Source organism: Abrus precatorius, unplaced genomic scaffold (genome assembly GCF_003935025.1).
Source record: "Abrus precatorius isolate BTA unplaced genomic scaffold, Abrus_2018 Scaffold7, whole genome shotgun sequence".
NCBI classification, from domain to species: domain Eukaryota; kingdom Viridiplantae; phylum Streptophyta; class Magnoliopsida; order Fabales; family Fabaceae; genus Abrus; species Abrus precatorius.
This window is the reverse complement of record NW_020874417.1, coordinates 34,013,816-34,032,230: the sequence shown is the minus strand read 5'-3', so window position 1 is coordinate 34,032,230 and position 18,415 is coordinate 34,013,816. Positions and strand designations below refer to the sequence as shown.

The following is an 18,415-nucleotide window of genomic DNA, read 5'->3' as shown; positions in this document are numbered from 1 at the left end:
TTATATACAAATCTAATTATTTAATCTAAGTCAACCCGTGATTAGGTCAAATTAATTCGTATCACATGTAAAAATAAGTAAATAACTAACTTAACCTAAATTATTGTATTTTAATCGAATTTTCTTTTGTCTCAACTCTCAACCCAATTTATAAACACCCTTAACTTTGAGAAGCGTGTTACAAGGTAAAAGTAATTAATTTTATCCGTTGAGTAATTTAAATACATATCCGAGTCTCATAAACCCATCTTTCAGCCAATTTTCTGCCCAATTGCCTAAAAGAAAATAAATAATTTCAATAATATGTTACTTAAATAAATAAAATAAAAATAAAAATAATAACTATTTTTATCAAATAAAAATAAAAATTATATAATAACTGTAAAATATTCAAATAAAAATAGTTTTTGATAATATCTTTTTATGAATATAACAAACGAATGACTTGTTCATTGACCGTGAATGACAATGATTGCTAGGTAAAGCAGGACGTGTGATATGAGAAAGTGAACTAAATAGGAATGAAAAACTTGCTGTAACAATTATTAACCATGCCAAAATTTTAGATTTTAGGATTCATATTATTAGCTAAACAAAACCTTTATTATCAGGGGGTTTTAAAAAATTAAAATTTATTTTGCTAGTTGAAAATTTCATTTGATAAAAATAATATAAACGTAGAAATATCTTAGCTTGCTTTTACAGTGTTCATACCGTATTCTTAATTTTGAATTATGTGAGGTCAGCTTTGGTACACTGCACTGAGGCCTCTCTTGACCGCTGTAACACCTCCAAAAGTTAAATATATCAGCACACGATATGTCAACATATTTCCTTTGCCACTGTCCGCAACATATAAAAAGTATACAAATTTCTCATGGTCTTGCATGCACTGCCATTAGCTTTAATTTGCAAAGAGGGGTGATGTGAGGTCAGCTTTGGCTCCAAGTAATTTATATGATTTGATTTAATTATTTTTTTAGGGGGGAGGATAGGTCATGGATATATATATCTAAACCATAGTGATTACCCCTCTTTGAAAGTGTCAAAGATCTTAAGCTCTACTGATTTTTGTCAAACAATGTCATACTAATTAAAAGTAAATATTAAGTCATTAACATATGTATAGTGCATTTATGATCCTGTACATTCTAGTTTTGCAGCCTACAGTTCTTTGCTTTATTAGATTGATCATTCTATATTTCTAATTGGAAAATATTGAATAAATACATCATAAATAAACTTATAACTCAATCTCTAACATCTTAAATGTCACATAAAATTTATTATACATTACCAACATAAATGAAGAATTAATTATTTATCGAGGATAAAATTTACTTGTGGACATTTCATTAATAGAGAATAGCGTGGAACCATTGGGAGCTTGACTGGAAGTTGACTCTTGAGTAATTATTTCTTTATCAATTCTAGGTCTGTGTAAGAAAAAAGCAGGTTCTTGTGGAGATGGCAATTCAAGTAAATGACTGTTAAGATATGAAATAACTGTTGCCACTGTAGGTCTAACATTCGGATTTTCTTGAACACATAGTAAACCAACGTGTATGCATTTAAGAACTTCCATTTGTGAATAACTTTCTTCAATGTTTGAGTCTAAGATGCTTAATGGAGTTTGATCTTTCCATTGTCTCCAAACCTGTAACAATTAATCAAAATAAATATTCATATTGCTAAATTTCTCTAAAATAAAATAAATTTTAAATTACATATCATACATGCATATGTTTGTTATTAAAAATAATTTGAAATTATCATACTCACATAACCCGTGAGACCTTCAACAATATTGTTTGATTCATACGAATTTAAATTCTTTTTTCCACTAATAATTTCAAGAATCATGACACCAAAACTAAAAACATCTGATTTTTCAGAAAATTGTCCGAGCATTGCATATTCTGGCGACATATAACCACTGTAGAAGAAAAAAAGTTACAAATTAGCTTAAATATAATCTATATAAAAGAAAGATCTAGAATAAAATATGCAGAACAAAATTTAAAACTTACTATGTTCCAACAATCCTTTTGGTATTTCCATAATCTTGATCCATTTCAACAATTTTAGCCATGCCAAAATCTGATATTTTAGGGTTCATATTTTCATCTAAAAGAACATTGCTAGGTTTAAGATCACGATGAATAATTTTAAGTCGTGAATATTCATGTAAATAAAGAAGTCCCAGAGCAGTTCCTCTTATAATTTTATAACGCTCAAGCCAACTTAACTTGTTTTGTCGAGTGCCTACAATGTCAAATGAATAAAAAAAAATCAGTTATATTTTATAATCAATCCATTGAAATATGTTTTGTCATTAATCACTTAAATTATTTTAAGATGTAATGTATGAAATAAATACATAATATATAAATAACTTTAACTAATTAAAATACTTAAGGTTAAAGGTATCTGACCAAATAAAAGGTAATCAAGGCTCCCATTTGGCATGTATTCATAAACAAGAATCTTTTCTTGCTCTTCTAAGCAAAATCCTATAAATGTCACAAGATTTTTATGTTGTAGCTTTGCTATCAACAAAATTTCATTCTTAAACTCCACTGAGCCTTGTTTAGAACTTGTTGAAAGTCTCTTGACAGCTACATGTCGTCCATCGTAAAGAATACCCTTAAAAATTAGAAAGAAGAATTATTTTTGTGTGTTGAAAACATAATAAAAAAAATAAAATTTAAATCAATATCAAAAGTGTTTTTATTTTAGTGTTATTTTTCAGTTAATATTAAATTTTATTTCAGCGTTAACTTTTAATATTAACTTATAGATATATATATATATATATATATATATATATATATATATATTACTGAAATAAAACTTTAAATTTAATTAGAAAATAACAAAAAGAAATATCTAAGATTCTGCAATTAACTGTTGCTTAAAAAAGTTATCAAACTTCTCACCTTGTAAACTTCTCCAAATCCACCTTTGCCGATCTTATTTTCTCGCAAAAAATTATTTGTTGCTGCTTTAATTATAGTCAAATCAAATTGCAACCCTTCTAAAGTGGTACTTTCCTGACCAACTATACCAATGAATTTGAATTATTGAATTCAGTTTTCAAATTTCTTAAAATTTTACAAGTTAATAGTTATTGATAGAAAATCTATAATACGTACAGTTTTTTCTGAGAAGATTCTTATAATTACTTTTTCTTGCATTTCTCCTTCGCAAATAGCAGCAAAAGGAAAGGAATGCCGCCGAGACAACGATAGCGACAACAATGAAGATAATTGTTTGTGAGCCAACTTTTTCGTTTTCTACATAAGAAATTAACATGTGTCATTTATTCATGAATCAATTATAATTGTTAATGGGTAATGATAACAATGATAGAAATGCCTTGATATATATGGCTAGAGAACTGAAAAAAATCGTGAAACTAATTAGATCTAAAGTACCCATATTTCACCTTGTTCTCTGCTGCGGTGTTTTTAACAGGAATAAACATTTAATACATCAATAATTAAAAGAACTGATTGTATTAAAAAGTAAACCATCATATATCGGTGTTTCTAATATGTGATGAGGATATGGAATAGAAAGATATGTCGTAAAAAATAATAATATTTAATATTTTAATAATCTATTATAAAATTTTATTATTTTTAATTACTTAAATTCAATAGGTTGAGTTAATATATTTTTTTATAAAAAATTATGATAATTGGGTAGTTCTCAATTCAAAGTAAGACCAGCTAATAAATAATAAAGTAAAAAGCTTACCAAATAATTTTAACAAAATTTTACTTGTAACGGATAACGAAGCATTTTTATTTTTGTGGCGCAGTTTGCTGAAAAGTCAAAACTGCATAAAACCATATTAGCAAATAGCAACAGTTTAAGTACTAAAATTATCGGTAAAATAAGCATGAAAAATTATTAATTAGGTGACGTGTATGTATGCAAAGTTTGTAGAATCGTAATATCACCTGCGGTGGTTGTTGGAGGAGTAGCTAGCGTGTTAACCTCAACTAATTGGTCACCGACTCTGTAAAATTGGGACAATCCAAACATCATATAGCAGCTAGGATTCAGTACTTCCCCCTCTGGACTCGCCAGACAACACCATGCAATTTCGCTTCTGAAAATGTTGTCTAGACAGGTGCGGCAATCGACATTAGATAGATCTGGCGTGCATTGAGCAAGAGTATAGAGGGTTTGGTGATCATTCAATTTGACTGATCTTGTTCCATAATTCTTAACAGTACTGTCCCCTGTCTGGATCTCCAATTCAGATAAAGTATTCGCCAAAGTCCATGTGAATAAGCTTTGCAGCAGGTTGGGGTTGGAAGTATTGTGGATATTGAAGTGGCGATAAGTGGGAGTGGTGTCCACCGTGGAGAGAGAAGAGCGATTGGAATAGCGAAGCAAACAGTGATCGAACCAAACGATAGCCTCTTTGGAGAAGGGGCATTCTGAGGATATTCGTTGGGTTGCGGTTTGGATACATAGCTGACAGAGCGTAGAGGAAAGATCCCCGCGGCACATGAAGAGGCCAGTGAGCGTGTGGACGGTGGTCTTGAAGAAACCGGTTTTGGCAGTGGCGTTGGAAGACAGAGAAGAAAGGAGGGTTCTGAGATTGAGTAGAAAAGCTGTGTCTGTGGTGGTGATGGTTTCGTTGTTGGAACAATTGTGAGAAAGATAAACAGGATGTGGTGAGTATGTATTGGAATAATCAGTGAAGGGAACGAGTCCCGTCGGGGGCGGAGTGGTGGTGGGGCGATAGAAAGGGTACACGTCATACCTCAATTTACAACTTGGATAAAAGAACCTCGCTAAGCCTGCGTTACATTGCCGTTGACCATTCACTAGGGTAGCATTTAGACACTTTCTGCAATCTTGGGGGGACAGATCGGGCGTGCACTGAGCTTCCAAATAAAGGGTATGAAATCCATATATCCTTGCTTGTTTCGTGGCGTATTTCTTGGCACCAATAGAATTGGCTGCCTCATCTGCCGATTCGTTTATGGTTTTGGATAACAAATTCATTTCGTTGGTCACGTTGAAAGAGATGCACCAACTGGAAGATGAATCCATGTCAACGGTGGAGAAGAAAGAGCGGTTGGAAAAGCGAATCATGCAGGCATCGTTCTCAATCCATCCAGTTTTGTACGAGGAACAATCTAGATATGAGTCTGAGAATAATCTTTGGGTTGCGTTTGCGACGCACTGGCCACAGAGCGGTGGGGGGAGGTCATCCCAACACATGAACATTCCATAGACTGAGTCAGAGTGGTTTCTGCCAGTGACTGTGGTGTTGTAGAATTGCTTGTTAGCGGTTGCGTTGGAAATTAAATAAGAGAGGAGGGTCCTCACGTTCGCTTGGAAGGCTCTGTCTGGGGTGGTTGTGGAGTTTGAACAGGAGGAGAACCAGCCACCACCGTTGTCATAGTCCTGTGCTTTAGTGGCTACGAAGTTGATGAAGCCGACAAGGGTAAAGAGGTACACAAGCTTCCAGGACGCCATGGATGGACTTGTCAAGGGACAACGGATTTGTAGGTCTTCGACATCAGTATCACTATGCTATATTTTTCTATACTTCTCGCTCTTCTGTCTATTCTAAATAACAAGGGCTGAATTTGAGAGTTACACTATGCAGAAGACAGAACAAGTTTTTCATTTTTAATTTTATGTTTAAAAATTACAAAATATTATATTAATATAAAATTTAATGTATTGATAATTTATTTATTTTTATAAATATTATGTATCTCTTTAAATTTAAAAATAAAATATCTATCGTCGTTTTTCTTTCGTTTCAAAATTCAATTCTCAAAGGTAATCTAAAAGAAGAAAAGTCAACGAAGCAGTAAGCCAAGGTTCTACGTCTTCATTTCCTGGAACGGGGTATTCCAAATGGCTTTCCTGTAATGTCACGGGTGTTTGGGTGTATCACAATTTACAGTAATTTGAATTTTCAGTATATGGATGTTTGTTTCCTTGAATTTGCCCATATCGAAATTTCTTGCAGCACTTTGTTGAGTGAAATAATGGTGATGCCCGTCCACGAGAGAATTTTGTGTATATCAAGATTAATTTTTTATTTAAAGTTACTTTTGAAAGGGTTAAAAAATTAAAAAACTTATACTTAATAATAGTTTTTACACAAATTTTTATTTTTTAATCAAACACTAATTAATATTTTTATTTATTTTCTTTTTTATTTCTTCCTTCTTTCGTATTTAATGTAATCATGAATAATGTGCTTAAAAAATAGGCGACCTACAGGGACGGAGTTAAAAACTATTTGTTGGAGTCAAATATATAAAGATGAAAAATTCAAAGTTAATATATTAAACTTAATCAACAATAAAAAAAATTATAATGATTAAAAAAATTATAATGTCTTTCTTTTACATAAAATATAAATAAAAAATTGAAAAACTATTCACATTAATTGAGCTTGATTTTGACTCAAAATTATTTTATTTTTGATAATGTGACTCAAATTTATTAATATTATGAATTAACGCACAGCTAATTACTTCTGATACGATAAAATATAATATGGTTTACTGTAGGAAAAAAATAGACCTATTGGTATTTGTTAATATTATTGATGAATACACAACTAACCTAATAAGATACAAAATGATACACTTCCATAAATAAAATGCAGATGTGTTGGTATCGTTTAAATTTTATATTGATGCTTCTTATCAAAAGAAATAAAGTCTATTTTTTACGAGCAATTAATTGAGTATCAAAGGAGATAACAATGTCAGTTTTTTATAATATATTTTTTTTATACATAAAAAGTTTAGATGGGTTAAATCTTCAGAGTTTATTAGGATTGGAATATCTTTTAAAATAAAAAAAACGCTTCTAATATATTTATAAATTATTTACTAACGAAGTTTTTATATCAGCAATAAAACTTAAACGTGTCTTTGTGAAATACAAATTCAATTATGGTCAATTGGCCTAATTTTCATTGACAATGTCATATAACCTCTAACAAATTGCAATTTTATTATATTTTGATGTTTACAAGAAAAAAGTTATAACAAAAACTAAAGAATGATTAAATTTAAGATATTTATTTATAAAATTGATAAAACTTAAGAATTAATTAAAATTAAATTAAAATCATGGATATCTAATTACATAAAATATAAATTGTAAGAACCGACTGAGATAAAACTAAAATTTAAGTGGTTAAGATATACATTTGATTTTTATGGTTAATACTAATGTATGAATTAATTTATGTATTAAAAAATTTTATGTTTTAATCTTTATATAAATATTTCATTACACTTTAATCCTTTGCTTTTCATTTATAATTTACACTTTATTCTCTATTAATAAAATAATAAAGATCCAAATATAATGAACACTTGTATACTCATAAAAATAGTAAAACGGTAAAAAAATTATAGAAACTGAATTTGCATTTTAATCGATTTAAGATATCTATTTGTTAAAAAAATATAAAAATATTACTTGGCCTTTTCTTCTTCCTTTTACATAACCCGTCTACTACGACTAGTTCTTATTCTTTACTCAGGGAACTCGCGTGGTCTTGTGGAGCTGGACTCAGGTGATTTCCTCATCGTTTCTTATACCCATTATACTGTAATTCCTATATAACATTATCAAACTTGTTTCATTTTGTGGACCATGTCTTTTACTGCAATAACTGTTTGATGAAATGTCACACTTTATGCCTTCTCTCTATTTACGGTAACTCTGAATTTTATGGTGGCATTACAAAAAAACCAGGAATGTAGTTTCCCAAATTCAAACATTATTGCCCAATTTTTCTGAATTTTCCTATTATTTGTATTTAAATATGTAAATGTGCTTGAGGATATGTTACAATTTAATATCATTTTATGGTTAAATTCTATTTTCCATAAGTAACAGATGAGGCAGCCAAGACTGCCACCATAGTATTAACGAGGAAAGAATTTGGTTAGGGTAATTCCGTTAATGGAATCACTGGTATAATCAAATTCTTTGTTGGTCGTCTTGTTGTCTTCTATTTTATCACGCTTAAAATATCCTGGTTCATGAGGGGATGGCAAGTTGATTGAAGGGCTGTTGAGGTAAAACACAACCGTTGCCATTGTGGGTCTATCGTTTGGATCTTCCTGAACGCATAACAGACCAATGTGAATGCATTTGATGACTTCTTCTCGTGCATAAGGTCCTTCCATATTAGGATCCAATAGTTCCAGAGGCGTTTGCTCTGTCCATTTTGTCCAAGCCTACAATCTCCATTAGTCAACGAATCAAATCATACCCTCAACACTATTTTCCATTTATGGAATAGAATAGAATAAATTTTGTACTCACGTGTCTCCGGATGTCATCAATACCCTCTGGTTCAGAAGAACAACCTTTCCTCTTCCCATGAATAATCTCCAGAACCATGACTCCAAAACTAAAAACGTCAGATTTCACAGAAAAGTGTCCATACATTGCATATTCTGGAGACATATAGCCACTGTATATAAAACACGAAAAGTTTGTTTAGTGAGTGTGAACAACAATGATTGATAGGTAAAACCAGACATGAAAAAGTCAATGAAGTAGAATGAAAAACTTACTATGTCCCTACAATTCTGCCTGTGCTTTCTTCAATTTTATCAGCAGCAACAATTCTAGCCATCCCAAAATCTGAGATTTTTGGATTCATATTACTGTCTAACAGAACATTACTAGGTTTTAAATCACGGTGTATTATTTTGAGGCAAGAATCCTCGTGTAGATATAGAATTCCTCGAGCAATTCCTATGATGATCTTCTGGCGTTCAGACCAAGATAGTAGTCTTCGCTTCTTGGTATCTAGAAATAAGTCATTATTTTAAATGGTGATGTATGCAGTTCAAATCAGACTGGATTTATAATTGTCTAATATAGGTTAGATGTATCATACCCAATAAAAAATAATCAAGACTCATGTTTGGCACGTACTCATAAATGAGTATCTTTTCTTCACCTTCTAAGCAAAATCCAAGCAACCTCACTAGATTTCTGTGTTGAAGCTTGGCGATAACTTGAACCTCGTTTTTAAACTCCACTGCACCTTGCCGGGAGCTTCCAGTAAGCCTCTTCACAGCTATTTCTTGTCCATCTGACAGAATACCCTGAAAAACATATTCAACTAGTTAACATGATAAACAAGTAGACTGCAATTGATATTCCCTTTTAATATGGTACTAGTTAATATATTTACCCTGTAGACTTCTCCAAATCCGCCTTTGCCGATCCTGTTCTCTTTAGCAAATTTGTTTGTTGCAGCTTCAATTTTGGCTAATTCAAATCGCAAGGACTCCAAAGTGGTGCTTTCATTCCCAACTACAGAAAATAGATTCGAATTCTGTAAGTTATTTGGTTGAAGGAAATGCTTCTAGATTGCGTAAAAAACAAGTGTATATTTTCACATTACAGCTTTCTTTGAGAATATCATGTTGCTTTTTTCTTTCTTTTCTGCATTGAAAACAGCAGCAGCCCACAAATAAAACCACCAGTGAAACAACAATTGGAACAACGATCACAATCGTTGTCAGTGTCTTCTGTTTTCTTTTTCCTGCATGAATATCAATACCTTATGTCAATTTCTACTCCGCAACAAGAAGTATTAGATTATAATTACATGTCTAAACAATAGATTTGTCTTAACTAGTGAGAGTTTTATCTTTTGAACTATTCCTCTTGAATGAAGAAGGGAAAGAAAATAGAGCTTGGCTGACAGTAATATGCACAGTGAATGACTCACAGAAAATGTTTGGAATGAAAGTATTGTTATTGTCAAAGGCTAATAGTCACTGTATAACTGATGCTTTTTCAACCTGACTGGTCAATATATATTCTCAATGTACTCAAATAGTAGAATATATTTCTTTTGCCAGATAGTAGTCATTAGTAACGTGTGGGAATAAGCGTGATCGGAATCATCTCATCTGACCCTACTGTTCTGCCAAAACCACTCATGCATCATATCCCTCATTGTTTAAGAAATAGTAAGAAAATTACGAGAACATAAACGAGAGATAATCATAGCTATAAAACCTGGTGAAGTAATAGGAGGAGGACTGTTGGGCAGTGGTGGCTGCGGCAACAAATCACCCCTGATGTGTGACTTGTGGAATGGATATAATTCATATCTAACAAAACAACTGGGATATATTATTGATCCTCCAGTTTTTCCTTTGCAGCAACTGGTTGGAATTTCTGCTATGGCATCACTAAGACACCAGCTGCAGTTGTCTTTGGAATGATATGGAAGGCACCAAGCGGAGCCATATAGCTTTTGGTTGTCTGTGATGTTTACTTCTTTGTCAGCTGATTTATTGGAAGCACTTGCTGCCTCAGTTCTCAAATCGTTCATCATATCCCACAGAATATTGTTGAAGCGCCCAACATCGCCCACATAATCGTGAACGTTCATGAAGGAAAGTTTAGGACTTTCCTCCACGGTAGAGAAGAAACAACGATCAGAATAGCGCACATAGCATACTTGGTACCAGAGTATGGCTTCTTTTGCGGTTGTGCATAGTGATGATATAAGTTTGGCTGCTTCTGTTACGCATTCTTGGCAACGTTTTTGGTTGATCTCTCTTACACAAATGAAGTCACCATAGACTGTGTCTGCAGTGTTTTTGCTAGTAACTGTGGTGTTGTAGAATCTGGCATTGTTAGTGCCATTGGAGGAGAGCCAATCTAGGAGCGTTTTGACGTTGGAACGGTAAGCGCTATAGGCAGCAAAAGTGGCGTTCGTTGTGCAGTTATAGTAAGCTTTCGAAGCTTGATCGATAGCTGCTTCAGTGATAGGAAAGGAAGAGCAGTGAACAAAGAGCGAAAAGAAAGTTGGAAGCAGAAGGAGCAAATGAAAAGAACCCATCTTTCGCAATGGGAACTCGGAGCTCAGATAATGTGCAAACAATGCTGGTGATATGGTGTGGCAGATACATATGCTTTCTTTATAATCTTTAAAGTTGAGTTAATCGGGACTTAATGATTTAAATAATGCTTTTTTATAAAGTAATTACCAAAATAAAACTAAAAAAAAGTCATTCCCTATAAAAAAAAAGAGACAAAAATCTAAAAAAATTTGAATTAAACTTTCCATGACACGTGGCCTAATCAGCTTGTTTTGTCTCTATGTCAAATGAAATCACCTTTTTGTCTTACTCAAAAACAAAACACGTTGATTGGACCACGTGTAAGTGGAGCAACAGTAAAGCGTCTACCTTTTTCCTTCTCTTCTCTGTGGTTCGAGAAGTTGTTCGTGATTCGAGAAGTTGTTATATCATTTTTGTCGTTTAGTGACCTGCATAGGATTTTTTTTTTGTTTTTGCATGATTTTGTCAGTTGTTTTTCAACTCAATATTCTTGAATCTATGATTGAAATTGCTCGCAATATGATAAGTGCAGTAAACATGTTATGCATAAGGAGGTTGCCATTTAATATGTGGATTTGAAATAACATTTTTAATGCTTAGATACCTATTAGATATTAAACATATTTATGTCTTTGTTGTTACGTGCACACAAATCATTCTCAAAAACAATTCTAATGCTAAAAGAGTCTTTCCTTCAACAAAAGCAAATGTAAGTGGTAGGACACAATTATTCTCATCTTGTGTTGTTGCAATCAAAACACTAAAACAATCGCTTAAATACTTTAAATTTGTTGTCCTCTTGATGTCCAACAACAAATGGCTTCATGTTAATCTTATAAACAAATCTTGGAGCATGAAATTGCATGTACTCTAACCACATTGGTAATGTAGCATATGATTTATTCCAATCATCAGATATTCTTACAATCGTCTTTTGTTTTGCCTTCTAAGTTTTTTTGTATGAAATTTTATATCAAAATTGACTTGTCATCCTTTCTTGAATTAGACTTATAGACAATGATGATTCAAGATTAACTATACCTATACAAAACACAACAAAAGAGCCAAGTGCCTAAATTTTGCTAAATATTTGGGTGGCGCGGCAGCTTGTTGTTTAGGGGGTAACACCACATTCGTATCCATATGAGTTTAAATGTGAACGAGTATCAAGATTCTATGATTTTATCTTAAATTGAGACAAATTTAACGAAATTTGAATATGTGTCTAATTTCTATGATTTCATCTCTATTTTATACAAAATTTATTACACATGTCAAGTTTTGGAGTATTTCGTCCTTCTTTTAGACAAAATAATTAAATAAAAATAATAATTTTTTTTAGTTTAAATACAATATATCTACTTACATAATAAAAATTTATCCCAAACAGAAAATATATATATTTTTATTTTGTTTTGATAATTACTTTTTAAAAAAGTATTATTTAAATTATTAAGCCGTTAAATGGTGATTAAAATATAAATATCATTCTATTTTTATTTTTTTTGAAGTATGGTACGATGATATTAGCCTAACGCACTTGTACTTATTTCCCTCGCTTTATTTCACTCCTAAACTCAACTTTTTTTCTTTTTACATGTTGTCATGTCCACCCAATCATTTTATATTCAACTCCATTTTTAAAAACCCACATGACCTATATTATAGCAATTATAATGAGTAACAACCCACTTTCTTCATACACTGCAATTATGGGAGAAGAGTTTTATTATTTAAATTCATTAAAAAATATTTTTATTTTTATTTTTTATATACATATATCTCAAAAATATACTCCACAATACAAAAGGACCCCTAAAGCTGTAACCTTTTAAATGTTCACGAAACGTTTTCCATGTGGAAACAATCTTGCTTGATTTTGTTTAAGATTTCTACCTAGTACACTGAACGGAGAAATTGTGAAGATCACATTTAATGGAATATAATTAAATTTAAGTAATGCCAAGAAGTAACATCAATTTTAAAATATTAAGAAAGACTATAAATCCATTAAAAGTATATATTGATCATATCCATTAAAAGCAGAGAGAACAGAAGGCTAAAGAGATGATAAATCACTTGAGGTTGATGTATATACTTGAAGGATTGTTGGTGTTTTGGGTTTTATGTTGGTCAATATTCATGCGAATTCACATTGCCAAAGAAGCTATATACATTTGGATAGGACAGTCGGTATTTCTCCTCTTCTCGCAAAATGGGTGGTTTCTGGACCATGCTCTTGTAGTGGTGGTGGTACATGCCGCAATTTGGTTTGCCATCCCATTTTCCAAAAAGCAATGTATAGTTCAACGTGCAAATATACTCACTTTTCAACTGGTTTCCAAAAATTAAAGCTTTCTTCGGAAGTTTATTTTTGAGAGGATAGGAAAAAAGGAAGATTTATATAATAATTATCTTTTTTAAGTTTCTCCAATTTAAAAAATGTTGTATTGACCGTTCTCTGATTTAAGTTTCCAAAACTTACCTTCTCGTAAGTGTTGTTAGTCCTTTTCTCTCAAAGTGGACCCGACACTTGATGTGGGTAACTAAATATTCCATGGTCCTTCCTTTGATTTGTTTCGACCAGAGAAAAGAAATACAAATAAAAAGAATCTTTTATTTGATTAAAAAATACTTTTTAAAAAACAAAACCAAAACAGCTTTAATTTTCTTTCTAATTCAAATTTTAAAATTTTATCTTTAGCCTCATCTTACTAAATCCTTGCTGGACATGTCCTGCATTCTATCTGATACGCATAAAACATGCTGCTAATGACAAGAGAACTGAAGGGCTGTTGAGGCTTGAGGTTAATGAGCCAAGATACTTCCATAGAGTCAAATAGTTCTGGGGGAAACAAGTCCGCAATATCCACTTGAATTTGAATCAAATAATTCCTCCCTGACCTATGTAATCCTAATTAACGATCGTTCACAAAAAGAAATTACAGGACTTTCGTCCAATCTAGGAGTGTTGTGACGTTGAAATGGCAGGTGCTATTTGAAGCAGAAGTGCTGTTGCTTGTGCATTCAGAACAAGTGGTGGGAGCTTGATGGAACCCATGCTTTGCCAAGGGAAATGAGTAGCAGACATAATATGCAAACTAAAAAGGATATCCATGAAAATGTTGGGTGGCATATCAATATGCTTTTTGCAATCTTTTTGAACTTAGAACTGACTAGTGATTTAAAATATATTTTAGTTATCGTGCTATTGTCTTTCAGAGTAAAAGTATTTAAAAATATGATTCACTCCCCCTTGTTCATTCCCAACCTCAACTTTTTCTTTACTTTATACATTCTTTCATTTCCACCCAGCCATTTTATATTGCCCCTTTAGAAATCAATATGAAGGGATGATAACGCCGCACTCAATTAAACTACCTCCCCGTTCTCAAGAAATATTTATTGATATACTTTTATACAATTATTATTTAATAAAAATATTTATTGATTTTTTAATTATTGTATGACAATAGTTAATAAGATCGTTTTAATTACCAGGCGTCAAATTATGATCAATGGTTCAACAATAACACTAACATTTTTTCATTCTATTATTATTGGTTTTAAAAGGGTGTCAAATTATATTGATGAATGCGACCACTTGTCTTGTTTTCTCCAAGTTTACGTTTGACAATTTGTGATAATAAATAATTGAGCCCTTTTCATAGTTAGGAATTTACTCGAGAAACTGATTGAACAAATTTCTAAGCATGAATGATTTCACTCTAAATCAAATTTAACCCAAACTAAGATAATTTAACATTCAGTTTACTAACACCATAATAAGTTTTCTGGTACATTGAATGAATTTTTTTTTAGGTTACATTCTCTCTGTGTATGTAAATAGAAGTCAAATCCGTTAAAATCCAGATCAATTAATATAATTTTTTATCAGTTAAATTATTTTATAAAAGACAAAATAAATAAATACTTTATTATATTACTTTATTTTAAACTATAATGCATTTTTTAAATATAAAAAATATGAAATAATTTATTGACAAGTGTGTAAATAATATGAAGTTTGATAAATAAAATTACAAAGATAATACAAAATAATTTAATAATAAGATTGGTTAATTTAATATTTTATAAAAAAGAAAAAGGAATAAATGAATATGTTTTGGGGAATAGGGTAAGTGACAAAGAAAGACAAGGTTAATCATTTACAAAACAAATCAGTGAAAACAATAAGATGCTGATGATGATGAAGCTCAAGAGAAATAAACGGGGCACCTCTTCTCCTTGTAATTGAGCAAGAGGGAACCATCGGGTCCCACGCCCACATCACAGTTAGCGTGCATCGTGTGGCGCTTGCTGTGCCACGTCGTGATCTTGAATCTGATCACTGACGTCAACTCCAAGCGGAACACAACCATACCGTCAGCCCTATCGCTCTGGAACTCCGACCAACGCTGGCTACTAACGGTCAACGTAGCCCCACTAAGATCACCGTCCACTTCCGTCGTGTTCTTAGGCCCTTGATAAAACGGGGAAAGTAACGGCTCCGACCCGATTTTCTGGTCCCGGTAATAAACCGCCCCGTCCATTGACTCATAGTAAACCCCGATGTTCTGATTGGAGTTTCGGGCGGTTACGTTGAAGGTTATCCGGGCATTTTCGATCCCGGATTCTTGGGTCAGACCCGGCATGTTGAATTCGTGGATATGGAACCTGGGCCGGTGGGGCCGGAGGCTGAGCCAGAGGATGAAAGCGATTAGGCCCACAATGGCGAGTAGGCCCAAGAAGGTGGCGCAAATTATCTTGGACACACGGGTTGTGAGGCTATCATGGACCCGCTGGACGTAGTACCGGGCGGAGTGGTGCCGCTTTACGGGTTTCGGTTTCGGACCCGGGACATGGTGAACGGGTATGCGGTCGTTAGCATGCATTTTGGTTTGTTTGACGTAGGAGATGATCGATGATACGTTTCAGAAACGAACTCTTCTGGTTGTGCTTTTGTAGTGATCTTGCAGAGGAAAGAACACACTTTGAGTATGCTACCTCGACGAAGAAAAGAATAAGCTTTCTCTCTTCCATTGCACTTCCTCGTAATTAAGAAAACATTTTTTAATATTCTCAGTTATAGGCTTTGCCCTTTTGCATCTCCTTTTAGGAATTATAATCACACCTTGTTACTTAGAACGTAGCTACTCAAATAATGTAAAACTACGTAACAACTCACATTAACATTATGCACTACTAATTATCTACGCAGAACTAAAGTGGAAATTTTTTAGTGAACTCTGTTTCTTTTACATTTTTATAAATTTGAAAAGTAATCGCTTTCTTATGAACTCACTTTCCCTTAATCCAAATCAAAAGTTTATTTTTCCCTCTAAATGTATGTTGTCAGAGGAAGGATTTGGAATTATGACTCACATTCACGAATGGATAGTTTTTGTTCATTAACTAGGCAAATTTTGAACTTAATCTGCAAAAAGGACTGTTATGATAGCGATCAGTAACTTTGTTTATAATCAAAAGTTAAAATAAAAAATAATTAACATGGTTCTTTATCGTTATCATACCTGCTATACATCTAGCAAGGATATAAATAAAGAATGATAGGTTAATATTATTTGGATGGGAATAAGGTATAAAGGTTTCGTATAATGTCGCATAAAGTATATACGAATTCTAGGCAAGGAGATAAAGGCATGTATTGGGGACCAGACACATAATACATATTATATGTTAGGCTCCCATTTCATATGTTTCCCAATTTTATATTTGTATCGTTGCCTAGCTCCCAAGTCACCAGACACTGATGATATTTACAAATCTAGAACTACATATTTTTCTTACAATTCTAAAAATCATGAACCGGAAAAGGCTTTAAGGTAGAATTATAAACATACGAGGTTGATGCCTTACAGTGATACTGTTATGGTCATCTAGTAAATTAACCAATCTTAATCACACCCACAATCAGAAAATATCAACCAATCTTAATTGTTAGAAAAATGTATGCTACAAAGTGCAAATAAGATTTGTAGCCCCACATAAAGACCCAAAATGTAAAAAGATTTGTGGCCATTTTAGTTTAATAAACTGATTCAAAATCGCTGGCGTGCAATTCCCACCTGTCACATGAGCTACCTGAATTTCATAATAAAAACTTATAAATAACACTCGATAATTAGGGTTCATAAATAACAAACTTAAAAACGCCATTATTTAGGAACGTGGGCTTGATCTTGAGGGGATTCTTGAATTATTAAGATTAGATATTGGCTTTGGATTAAATATGGCTTTGCCACTTCATGTATTGCAGTTGATTTCTTTTGCTTTCTCTCTCTTTTTATGTACGTGAGTTGTTTTCTTGGTCAACTTATGTAGATGGTTGGGTTTTTCCTTAAAACCCCTTAATACACTCATTTCGAATGTTTCCAAAAACAAAATAATGTACTGGATTTTAATTTGATAATAGTAAGCCCAAAATTTTATGGGCTTGAAAAATGGGCTAACAAACATCCCGTGATCATAATGGCATTGGCAATGATTTGATTTTAATTCATTAATAAATTTAAATTTAACGAACCGTATGATGTTAATTCTTTAATACTCTTGGATAACAACATTACATAATAAAATAATGCAATAATTTTCATTTACTAACAGTATCTACTTTCTTATAATTATCTTTTTTATTTAATAGTTTTCTTTTTTTCTTTTCTAAAATTAAATTATAATTCGTGTTATAAAAGAAAGGAATTATATACAATAAGATAATTGAAGAAAAAAAATATTCCAGTAGCTTATCAGAGAGCGTATACATAAGGGCATTCTTCGGAGATATGATTGGTAAATGATTTAATTTATTGGTTATCAATATATTTATTCTTAAATCATCTTATTAAAGGGTGTTATTTGTTTACTTTATTAAATATATTAAATTATATTATAAAAATAAATATTAAATAATTTCTAAAGTTTTAATTTAATAAATATTTTATATTATAATTATCAATGTTCACACTCATTTATTAATTTTTTTCATTATTATAAGTATAACTATTGTATGAAAACCAAGTAAAGCGAATAAATAAAATTATTGTTGAGTGCTATCACTACAAATAAAAAATATATTTACCAGTAGTTATATTGTTAGGCTTGTTTTTGTTGATCTAAATTTTATCTAAAAAATATTAATTTAAATATTATAAATCAAATAATTTTACTAGTATAAGAGACTAATATACCATTACATGATATTGTCATTATAATTCATTTTATTTTAAAAAGTTAAAACAGAAGAAGATTGTAAACCGACAGTTTATTCGCAAATGAAACTATTATTTATTTATTTTCGATGTATATGTCTGTACTTCTATATCTCCTTCATATTTTTCAAATAATATATATTTTAAGAATGTTAGTAGCTATGTCAGATACTTAAACGAACATTCTTACTTAAACTGAAGATCATCAAGACAAGTCCTGTGGTGACCTATGCTCGCAAGATTGACGTCCAATTACTGGTACTCTCCAAATAAACATCAAATTAAGAGAATTAG

The 18,415-nt window shown here is 31.8% G+C and overlaps 3 protein-coding genes across 4 annotated transcripts; all 3 read right to left on the bottom strand.

Moving 5' to 3' along the window:
* Window positions 1-1,211: 1,211 nt before the first annotated feature.
* LOC113871986 (cysteine-rich receptor-like protein kinase 10) lies at window positions 1,212-5,555 on the bottom strand. Its single transcript, XM_027509109.1, has 7 exons — window positions 3,969-5,555; window positions 3,156-3,296; window positions 2,940-3,061; window positions 2,436-2,646; window positions 2,031-2,265; window positions 1,783-1,936; window positions 1,212-1,657 (listed from the first exon to the last, which is right to left on the bottom strand). Exons 1-7 carry the CDS (start codon window positions 5,503-5,505, stop codon window positions 1,322-1,324), a joined length of 2,736 nt encoding a protein of 911 aa, XP_027364910.1. The 5' UTR covers window positions 5,506-5,555; the 3' UTR covers window positions 1,212-1,321.
* Window positions 5,556-7,937: 2,382 nt separating this feature from the next.
* LOC113871996 (cysteine-rich receptor-like protein kinase 10) lies at window positions 7,938-10,891 on the bottom strand. 2 transcript variants are annotated; one of them, XM_027509134.1, is made up of 7 exons: window positions 10,060-10,891; window positions 9,437-9,577; window positions 9,224-9,345; window positions 8,924-9,134; window positions 8,595-8,832; window positions 8,341-8,491; window positions 7,938-8,252 (listed from the first exon to the last, which is right to left on the bottom strand). In XM_027509134.1, exons 1-7 carry the CDS (start codon window positions 10,889-10,891, stop codon window positions 7,938-7,940), a joined length of 2,010 nt encoding a protein of 669 aa, XP_027364935.1. The 2 variants fall into 2 exon arrangements, with proteins under 2 accessions (XP_027364935.1, XP_027364936.1); XM_027509135.1 differs by lacking the exon at window positions 9,437-9,577 and having other exon boundaries at window positions 10,237-10,438.
* A 4,218-nt stretch (window positions 10,892-15,109) lies between these two features.
* Window positions 15,110-15,813, bottom strand: LOC113871998 (NDR1/HIN1-like protein 26). Its single transcript, XM_027509138.1, has one exon. The coding sequence runs from the start codon at window positions 15,785-15,787 to the stop codon at window positions 15,110-15,112; it is 678 nt and encodes a 225-aa protein (XP_027364939.1). The 5' UTR covers window positions 15,788-15,813.
* Window positions 15,814-18,415: the final 2,602 nt, after the last annotated feature.